General features: G+C 41.2%; 1 protein-coding gene across 1 annotated transcript in view; it reads left to right on the top strand.

The window, feature by feature from the left end:
- Positions 1-934: 934 nt before the first annotated feature.
- skib (v-ski avian sarcoma viral oncogene homolog b) overlaps positions 935-10579 on the top strand; it is a 39064-nt gene continuing 29419 nt past the window's right edge. The window contains exon 1 of the mRNA XM_053484586.1: positions 935-2126. Within this exon, the coding sequence (XP_053340561.1) occupies positions 1209-2126 (918 nt within the window). The 5' untranslated portion in view covers positions 935-1208. The remainder of the gene's footprint in view (positions 2127-10579) is intronic.

Below are 10579 nucleotides of genomic sequence, written 5' to 3'. Positions count from 1 at the left end.
CCAATCTGTCGCAGGACACACACACACACACACACACACACACACAAACATACTACAGCCAATTTGGGAACCCGAAATAGTTTAAACTGCATGTCTTTGGATGGTGGGAGAAAACTGGAGTACCAGGAGGAAACCCACCAAGCACGGGGAGAACATGCAAACTCCATGTACACAGACACTGAGGCAGAACCGAACCCGGACCCTGGAGGTGCAAGCTAAAGCTAACCACTAAGCCACTATTATTCTAATTTTTTGTTTAATAGTATTCTCCAGTGCAATTTATTTCTCTGCTAATCCTTCTTCTTTTTTTAGGTTAGGGCAGTTGAATAAGCATTAGAATTTAACAATAATACATTGGGCATTTATAAAATTATGATTTGACAATTATTAAAAATTATTTTTTAAAAATTATTAAAATTATTAAAATACTATTATTATTATTATTATGTCCTGAATAACCTTCGGATAGATCTGTAGCCTTCCAGAACTTTCCGTCTGCAGTGAATTGTCTGCAAGTACATTCCTTTTAAAGTCTAATCTGGGTGAGTGCAGTAACTCCACCCTTCCTGTCTGCTCCACTGCGGCGGTTTGCAGTTTACGGGAAGAGCAGGAGAGTATCCACGACTCGGTTCTGCGCTCACACTGCTTTTGCAGCTGCTGGGGCAGCGGGGGGAGGAACAGTTGTTCATAGAACAGCCAGACCGAGGAGTCAGTCACATTCTTGGCTGTGATTCAATGACTCAACCAGACACAAACACACACACACACACACACAGGCGGGGGGACTTGCTGGATCAACGGAGGGAGAGACAAACACTTGAACTGTGCACACAAGGTTTTTTTTTTTTTTTTTAATTTTTTAATCCAGGTACTGATTGTCGTCTTGTGTGTGTTTTTTTTTTTTTTTGGAACTGGAAAAAATCGTTGTCGAAAGGATCGAGGGTTTTTTTTTTTTTTTTGCTCCAGGTTTCAGTAAGCTTCGAGGCTGCTTATTGTTTTAATATGAAGCAGACGCTGGAAAGAGAAAAACTAATCGTCTCCGTGGCGCTTTTGGCTTTTAAAAGTTGCCACAGATTTGCTACGGACTTTTCAGAATAGACTATTTTCATTTCGCTTCTTTGATGTTGTTTTTTCACCCCGAATTGACTGGAAAAGTTTGAGTTTTTTTTTTTTTCCTCCCTGTACTAGCGCTTATAACAATAGAGAACATGGAGGCAGTGTCAAGCTTCCGACCACACGCGGGACTTCGGCAAACTCTCAAGCAGTTTCACTTGAGCTCGATGAGCTCACTCGGCGGCCCGGCGGCTTTTTCGGCTCGCTGGCAGCACGACGCACCTTTCGACAAACCGGGGAAGAAGAGCGCGGATCTGCCGCTGGTTCCTAGCCAGAGGACTCAGACGGCGTCAGTGCTGTCCGGGCCGCTGCTCATCGCTCCGGATCGCTCCACAGAGCGCTGCGAGACCGTGCTGGAGCGAGAGACCATTTCGTGCTTCGTGGTGGGCGGCGAGAAGCGCCTGTGTCTGCCGCAGATCCTGAACAGCGTGCTGCGCGACTTCACCCTGCAGCAGATCAACGCTGTGTGCGACGAGCTGCACATCTACTGCTCGCGGTGCACGGCTGAGCAACTCGAGATCCTGAAGATTATGGGCATCTTGCCCTTCTCGGCACCATCGTGCGGACTGATCACGCAAACAGACGCCGAGCGCCTGTGCAACTCCTTACTGCACGGTGGTGCATTGCCGCCGCCGCCGCGCCTCGACAAGGAGCTCGCGTGTTCCTCCGCCGAGCTCGAGTACACCGCCCGGGCCTTTAAGGTCTACCACGAATGTTTTGGTAAGTGCAAGGGCGTGTTCATGCCAGAGCTGTACACGAGTCCGCATGCAGCGTGTATCCAGTGTCTAGACTGCAGATTGATCTTCCCTACGCAAAAGTTCGTGGTGCATAGCCACAAGCGCTTGGAGAACCGGACGTGCCATTGGGGTTTCGATTCCTCCAACTGGAGGGCCTACATCCTCCTGGATCAAGATTACAACGAGAAAGAAGAGAAGGCCACATTGGAGCAGCTTCTCAAAGAATTAAAGGGGAAATATGACCTTATGAACAAACACAAGAGCTCATCTGTCAGGGTAAGTTCAATGACACGAGTTTACTTTGTTCAATTTGTTTGTCTGTGTGTGTAATGACTAATTCAGTGTTCTTAGATGTCTGAATACAGTTAGAACAAAACATTCTTTTTTTTGTCAAAATGTATCTAATATGTAAGGGCTGTGGCTTCATCATCACTAGCAACTCAAATAGACCACTAGTTTCAATTATTAATAGTAGAAGCAGTAAATAAAAAAATAATCAGAATGATCAGTCAGAAATTGCTTCGAAATATTCTGTAGCAATTTCTACGTCTACCTTTGTTTTTCAACTAACATCAAGCTTTTTGAAATATCTTCTCAATAGCATTTTAAACATTTCAAATATTTGCCCTAGATTTCCTTATGTAACTGTCCTGACTGCCTTCGGGTTATTGCGTCTGGAGACTGAGGGAGTCACAACAAACCCTAGTCTCAAATTGTTTTATCTCGATTGTGAATTACGTTTCCGATTGTTGTGTTGAGACTGAAATCCTATTTTTTTCTACACGGGAAGATAATTGTAAAGGGATGCAAACTTTCGCATTTATGCGTATGTAAACCCTGTTGGACTTTTTGCTGTGTAATGTGTACGTGTGTTTTAATCATTCTTTTACGAATGACATGTTTTAAGCACAGCTTCTGGATATCAAATTATAGTAAGATTTTTAAGTTAAATTGCATTCTGCAATAAATACAGTATTGCCAACATTCCCAATAATATGAAGTTAGTGATTTTAATTCTCTGGTTTAATTACGTATGCTTTAGTACATAGTTCTCAAATGTTTATTACATACATAAAAAAAACAACACATTTCAAGACTTGCCTGTACTTGAACTAGAAAGTTTTGCAGGAATCAAATTATGCTTAGACACTTGGATACCAGATCCTTTGTTTGCAGTCAGGAGTTCATTGGTTGTCCATGTCCCATCATGTCCAAGGGGATCTACAGAGAACATATGAGATAGCTAGAGAAAGGGAAACTGGAAAAATAAATAATGAGCTCTTGGTTGGATTGGGATGAGAGAAAGAGCAGTGTTGTGTGCGATGCAGAAAACAAATCCAGTCCTGGAGGACCACCTGCCCTTCACATTTTAGTGTTTTTCCCGCTCCATCACACCCACTTTAATTAAGAAAAGGCTGTTAATTAGCTGATTAATGAAATCAATGGCTGCTGTGAGCAGATAACATGCTAAAATGTGCAGGGCTCTTCCACCAGGACCGGATGTGGAGAATCACTGATGAAAGGGGCAGAGAGGATTAAAGGTCATCACCTAAAAGCAGTGGCACCTGGAGTCACTGCTGACTGGGGGTGAGGGAGGGGGGTCCCTATTTGTGAGCAACAATCACAGCAGGCTTGCAGCTGCCAGGAGGAGACAATGGTAAGAGACACTGCTGTCTCCACATGGCAGCTGCTGAGTGTGACAATACTACCAGGGCTACATGCCTATATGTATGTTGTGTGTCACCAAGTGTTACCGTGGTGATAGCAGAGGGAAAAAACTGATTACTGTGTAATCAAAACTAATCTGTAAGAAATGTTTATTCCTCTTTATAGCTTGAAAAATGTGTTCTTTTATATTTAATAAGAAAAACTGTTTTGTTCTACTTTAAAGCATTGTCTTCGTGTGAACAGATCATGAGTGGAATGGATCATGAATCATGAATTCATACCGGGTATTTTGTGTCACAAATGCATTTTTGCTGATCGCTTTTGATTGCATTTTAAGCAGGGCTGTCAAATCTGCCGTAACACCCTGACATTTCAAAACCAGTCTATGTACTAGCCACAAACTATGCACTAAAGTAATTATATTTAGCTGTCAAAATTTAATTTTATAATTTACTCATGCACTGTCATCTGTCGTTGCTACATTTAATGTAACCATTGCTTGGCTTATCAAGTTTGTTATACTTTTAACAGTTAAAAAAATTTCAATATGTGTTGCATCCTTTAGGGACTGCTGGGTGGAGCATAGGTGTGCTGCTTGAGGATTAAAAATGATATATACATTATATTCGTGTGTGTATATATTACTTTTGTCATTTTTGAACATGACTAACGTTGTAGGTTTAGGAGGTTCGTGTTTTGTTTTCTGACTATTTCTGCACTGTCTCAGCTGCTTAAGTTTTTTTAAACTCATATGTGCAAAACCCATTAGCAAACAAATGACACAACAGCAAATTTCTTAAACGATGGCAAATTCATGAATATGGCAGTATTGGGAAGCCCAGAATCATTTCTGATCAGAGACAGGATTTGAAAAAGAACAATACTTCCACGCAAAAAAATGTATGAATACCATGTTCGAAAAGTGTGAAAATTTCTTATTTCATGCAAATTCTTAGCTCACACTGGTTCTTATACATACACATGCAACTACTGGCCTTATATGTTTATAGGCTGGAAAACATCTGGAGTAGTCCACACAATTTTCACAATTTTCGAAAAAACCTTTTTGAAAGGAGGTCTGAAGACATTATTTTAAAATTAATAAATAAATAAATAAATAAGCAATACAATTTGAATAGATTTTTAGCTACTTTGCTTAAATGTCCTGAAGCTAAAACTGTATATCTGCACATTTTCAATCTTTAGGCTTTTCAGATTAATGATCCAATTCATTTCAATCCTGTTTTCAATTATCACATGAAAGGATTCTCCTCCGAGTCTCCAGTGAAACTTCGTCTGGTGTGCTGCTTCAGTGGGCAGATTGTTTTGGAAAGCACGGTGCATAGACACTCATTGGGAAAAGCTGACTCAGTCACTGGGGCCTTGATGTATAGTCCAGGGGCCGTGAGCTGGGACCTCTGTGCAAAGCCAAAGCCCTCCCCATCCCCCCACCCCCAACTTTCAGATTGGCTATCCGAGCAGAACAGATGGTCTGGTAAGAGACATAAAAAGCTGAAATTACTTGACTAGCATGCAGAAATTTGAAATGGACAATCTGCATTAAAAATACATTTAGAGGGAATTTTTTTTAAATAAAAAATTATTCACTTATTACTCAGTTATTATGAAATGATTACTCAACTAATTATTCAGAGTAACTTAGATTTGAAGGACATTACAGTTTTTTATTTTCATATCTGTTATGCATTTTTATTTATTATACAAGTGGAAATGGAAACTACATTCTCACTCATCTCACTTGATCATATACATATTCACCCTGAGACCAAAACAATCAACTGCCTATCACACATTGCATAGTGAATGGGAATCTTTAATGGAGTCTGTAAATACAAGCATGCATGCACAATGCTGCGCCAGGATGTTTTTTTTTTTTTTTTGCGGATATGGGGAAGGAAATGGGGTTGTATTAATTCGAGCTCACTGCTTTTTTTTTTCCATCGGTCTGCTGACCTTCCCCATGTGAGCTTTAAAACTGCTAATATTACTGCCGTACCAAGCCTCTTACATTCAACAGACTCCCGAAACATTCTGATTTGACCAATTGCATGCCCACTCGGCCGCGTAGGTCGTGCTGGCTCCTTAGTCTCAATTTCAATATTGCTGGCTTTCAATGGCTCCTTAGGGATGCCTCTTACCCCCCATCCCTGTTGGGAAAGACACGAGAGGTTGAGCCTCTGTCAGAGGTTGTGCCCTCTGTCAAGCAGCAAACAACATCTTGTTAAAATGGGTGTCAGCAGGAGTTCTCTCCTGCCTGATGTGAGGATGAAGACTCGCTGTTCGCTTTGTCTACAAAAAATGGGCTGACAAGGTGAACTATGTTGGTGCTTTCCATTGTTTGCTCCTACTGTGCCAGCCAAAACATCAGAATTCTTAGATTGTTGTCTGCCCTTGTTGGAACATGTGTTCTCGGTCACATCCACGTGGTCCACTTTATTAGGAACACCATCGTGAAGAAGGGGTATGTTTTTATGTCTAGTATCTTCTACCATAGACATCGGTTATTGTGCTTCTGATGGATGTGCAAAAGGGTCTTGAAATATCCTCAATAGGAGTGTACAGATCCGAATGCTACAGGGGGCTATAATACTTTGGCCATGATTACAAGACTCAGGGCATATTCTTTTACTGTGGTCTAGTTACTGCTTCAGGCTTTTTTTTTTTGCCTGTGTTTATTGCTAGATACAGTTACGAGTATTTATGTCGTTCTTTTTAAGAAAATGAGGACTAAATGGATGTGCATGTCACGTAACAACACAGCAAATTGATCATTCACACTACCTGCCTGGAAGTCACCCCACAGCAACCATAAGCATTACCTTTAGGAAACTGAAGGCAATGATAAACGTCACTGATCAAAGTTAGTGTAAGAACCTCAAAACTGATTTGCATGTAAAGCCGCTCTGCATCATTTATTGTAAGAAGAAAAAAAGTTGTCTCGATTCATTCATACATGCTATCTCATGTCTGATCTCATTACAATGCGATTTACTTGCACGTATTTCCCTTCATTCAGATCACATTCCCTGCATTCCCTCGTTTGCTTACTTACACGACGACAGTCCCAGGTGCTATATCATTGGTCGGACTCTTAACAGTGTAAAACAAAATACTCTTATTTAAACCAGTCAGCCTAGAGATTAGTAAAGAATTCAGTCATACCACTCAATCCCTTCTCTCATCACGCTTCCTCATTTACCTCGTTCCAGTGTCACTCACATGACATGTAACAGGAAAGAGACCCGAACAGACTAGTCGGTTTACTGTACTCGTTGGAGATATTTTCATGCCAAAAACTGAGCGTAAAACTCCAAGCCGCACAAGTGGGAAAAAAAATGCTAAGTATATTAAATGCTAGCATGCCAAAGCATACTTAAGTGTACTCGCAGCCAGACTAATGACTAGTATATTCAAAGTTTGTAATTTTGTACTAAGTGTATTAAGTTGACTGCGCACCAGTGCACAAAGCAAGGTCCATACAGACGTGGATTTGAGTGAGTTGACTGGTCTGCACATCAACCCGTTACAACATCTTTGGGATGAATTAGAGCTGAGACTGCGAGCCAAGCCATCAGCGCTTCTGGAAGAACGGTCAAAAATTCCAATAAACACACTCCTAAACCTTGTGGAAAGCCTTCCCAGAAGAGTTGAAGCTGTTACAGCTGCAATGGGTGGGCCAGCATCATATTAAACCATATGGAGTAAGAATTGGATGTTACTCAAGTTCATGTGCATGTGAAGGCAGGCGAGCGAATACTTTTGGCAACCTAGTGTATTTGTAACACGCTAAAGTGGGGTAGGTCTTCTACACTAACTGTCATTCTGCAATGCCGCATTGGTGAAAGTGAGTCAATACAGTCCACCATTCAGACTTGTATTCAAAACCAGTCATGGATCCACTTTTAGCAAAAAAAAAAAAAAAAAACACATCTGATAACATCGTCATCTGAAACGAACTTTGTCTAAGTAATAGTTGTTTCCAAAGTGCCTCAGTGTTGTTTTATTTACGCCTAAGGCGTTAGCTACAAAGCTAACGAACTTCCCAGACTAGGCTGAATTCCAAATTTTTCTGTAGCCCTTGATCAAGTGCACTACTTTATTGGTTTATTGGTTTGTACACCCTAGTGTGCTAGCTTTGCATTTAATGCTATTTGGAACTTAACCCCAGAACCTGGAATTTAGCTGATATTCTAAAGTGGAATAACTGGAAATATACATATATATATTTAAAAAAAAAAAAAAAACAAGACTTACAGGACCGTCTACCACCTGCATGGTGTATTCTCCTCCATGGAGGACGTGCCTAGGATGGCATCACAGCTGTGCTGATATCCAGCACAACAGCAAGCTCTCTTCTGGGATGATGTTCAAGTAATAGTTAATTAGACCTGACGCGTTGATTCTAGCCCTTACACAGAGACTTTAAAAGCAGATTAAAAGCTCTGTAGTGTACTAGAAGCGTACTAGAATTATATTAAGATTGAGCACTAAAACCTTTGAGAACAATACATTCTTTGCTGTAAAGTATGTACTGGAAGTTTAACTGTCCAACAAGCACTGTGACATTTACTGTAGTTGGCCGAGTGTCTTAAAGCACAGATACTATTTATTAGTTTTGTTGCGTAATACATGTTTTGGTTGAGGAAGTAAAATAAATTCATGTGAAAGAATCATGAACTCAATTCCCATAGAGGGGAAAAAAAACTGAGATTCACATTTTGGCAAGAATCATGCAGCCGTAATGCTAAGCAGCTCTCTGCAGAGTGAACACCTCATCCCTCCACTGCACGGGTAATAAACTGATGAGAGACGCGAGGCTGACACTGGGAGTCCAAAGATCAGTGATGGAACAATGTCCTGCAACAGACTTTTTACACACTTTCTTTTTTTAAGTTTTTTAATGGTATGGAAGATGTATATACTCTTACATGCAATGATGGATGCAGGGAAAGTAATATACTATTACTCACTCACCATTTATACCGCTGGAGACGAGGCGGAGTACACCCTATATGGGGTGCCAATTCATTGAAAGGAACACACATATACATGCTCATTCACACACTACAGGCAATTCGGGAACGCCAGTTAGCCTAATCTGCATGTCTTTGGACTGTGGGAGGGAGCCGGAGCACCCGGAGGACACCCACCAAGCACAAGGAGAACATGCAAATTCCATGCGCACAGACCCGAGGTGGGAATCGAACCCATACCGTGGCGGTGCAAGGCGACAGTCCTCTCCACTACGCCATTGTGCCGCCTCCATGTGCTATTAAATATTTGATATTTCTAATTAACAGTAAAAATACTTTATTGGACAGGAAATTGCCTCCTCTGCCTTCATGGTCACTTTGAGGTCTCTGGGTACCATGGCAACTGCTCATAAACAACATAAACAGCTTCGCAATGTTCCTGCTAAGGTTGCAAGAATTATGCAAATTATTTTGAAATTACTTTCATGCTGTTTTTCTCATAATAGTTGCATCCTTCATCAGAGACAATGTTGATATAAGAGAGGAGTGAGGACTGGTGTTATCTACATAGTGAGTGTACAGTGTGTCTGCAATAGTATTGGAACAGATTTACAAGTAGTTAAGTGCAATATTGTACCGGTGTCTGTATCAGTGCATCCCTACTCAGTAGTATGGCTGATGATTAAAATAAACTGGCTACCTGATCATTATTATAACCGCCCCATGGCATCATATACAGTAATGCTAAAATATATTTTATTTATTGTCCATTTTTTCTGAAAGAGTGATTTTGTGCTCCCAAGTAGTCTGTAGCCCCTTATTCACTTGTCTGAGTGACCCACTCTACATCCAGCATGCATTAGCCATTAAAAGTTCAATGATTGGAGAAGCAGTGTAGTTGCTAAGCAAATCTGCTTTTTCTGTGCTAAATAAGAACTCACTGTTTCCTGGCTGGTGGGTTAAGAGGAGCGATCTTTCTCCTTTTCCTCGCTGTCTATTACTCTCTTAGGGCGTTTTTACATTAGGTACCTGGAATAATTTCCCAGAACACTTGACCCCAACGTCTGGTTCATTTTAATTAGTGAGAACACAAGAGTTCCAGGCTCGGGGACTCCACTGGAAAAGGTGCTCTCGAGTCTAGTGCAGCATACTCTGGCACGGATCGAATCTGATATACTGTAGAAGCCAATTGTACCTGAACTAGTCTGAACTGTTTAGAATGTGACTTCAGTAGTACTGTCTCTCTTCTAAAATCTCTGTATATGCGTAACACTGTATTATACTCTGTCCCACATAGCTATAGCGGATGAATCATTGAGAACATTGCTGTGGACATTCTTTTTTTCGAAATATTAATAATATTAGGGATGGCGCAAGGATTGACTTCCTTGTTCTTGTCTTATCCTTGTGGTTAATAGTCGCTCGCAAGCCGACCAGGTGCATACTGCCACTTGCAGTAGCGGAAAGTGAAAATAAGCAAGTTAACCAGAGTACGGAAAATAATAATAATTATTATAATAATTGGAATGCTGGCCAGTGAGGAGGGTGGAGCAATCGTTCCTGAGCACGTTACAAATCGATTATGCCTAATGTGAAAGCGCCCTTGATTACTCTCATCAGTGCTCTCCCTTGTTCTCTCTCTCTCTCTCTCTGCCTCTTTTGTTTCTCCTCACTCAGAGAAGCACATTCACATATACTGTAGCGTCTCAGCAATACAAACACTCTCGGACACTCCGGCCTCTTTCACCCACAACAGGGAATCTTCTGCTGAGGGGGGGAATAAAAACGTCTTCAGCCGAGCACCGCAAAAGAACAGGAGAAATGATATCAGGGTAAACTGATCCCCGGCTTCCATTTATTTACACCAGAGAGATGAAAATGAAACTTTATTTCCGAAATCTTTTTCCTGCACAACCACTTAGAGCATCTGCAGTTGAAAACTGATTTATGCCTCCAGACCTTAGACAGCTGGCAAGGCCTCCATTTTCCTCTCTATTTTTGATCACAACATGGTGTTTGGGAGGGAGCTCACACAGCAAGATGGCCATCCAAGGAAACAGAGGCAAC

Source organism: Clarias gariepinus, chromosome 23 (assembly GCF_024256425.1).
Source record: "Clarias gariepinus isolate MV-2021 ecotype Netherlands chromosome 23, CGAR_prim_01v2, whole genome shotgun sequence".
Classification (NCBI taxonomy): Eukaryota; Metazoa; Chordata; class Actinopteri; order Siluriformes; family Clariidae; genus Clarias; species Clarias gariepinus.
Note: the sequence above shows the minus strand (reverse complement) of the source record. Positions and strands in the feature narration are given on the sequence as shown.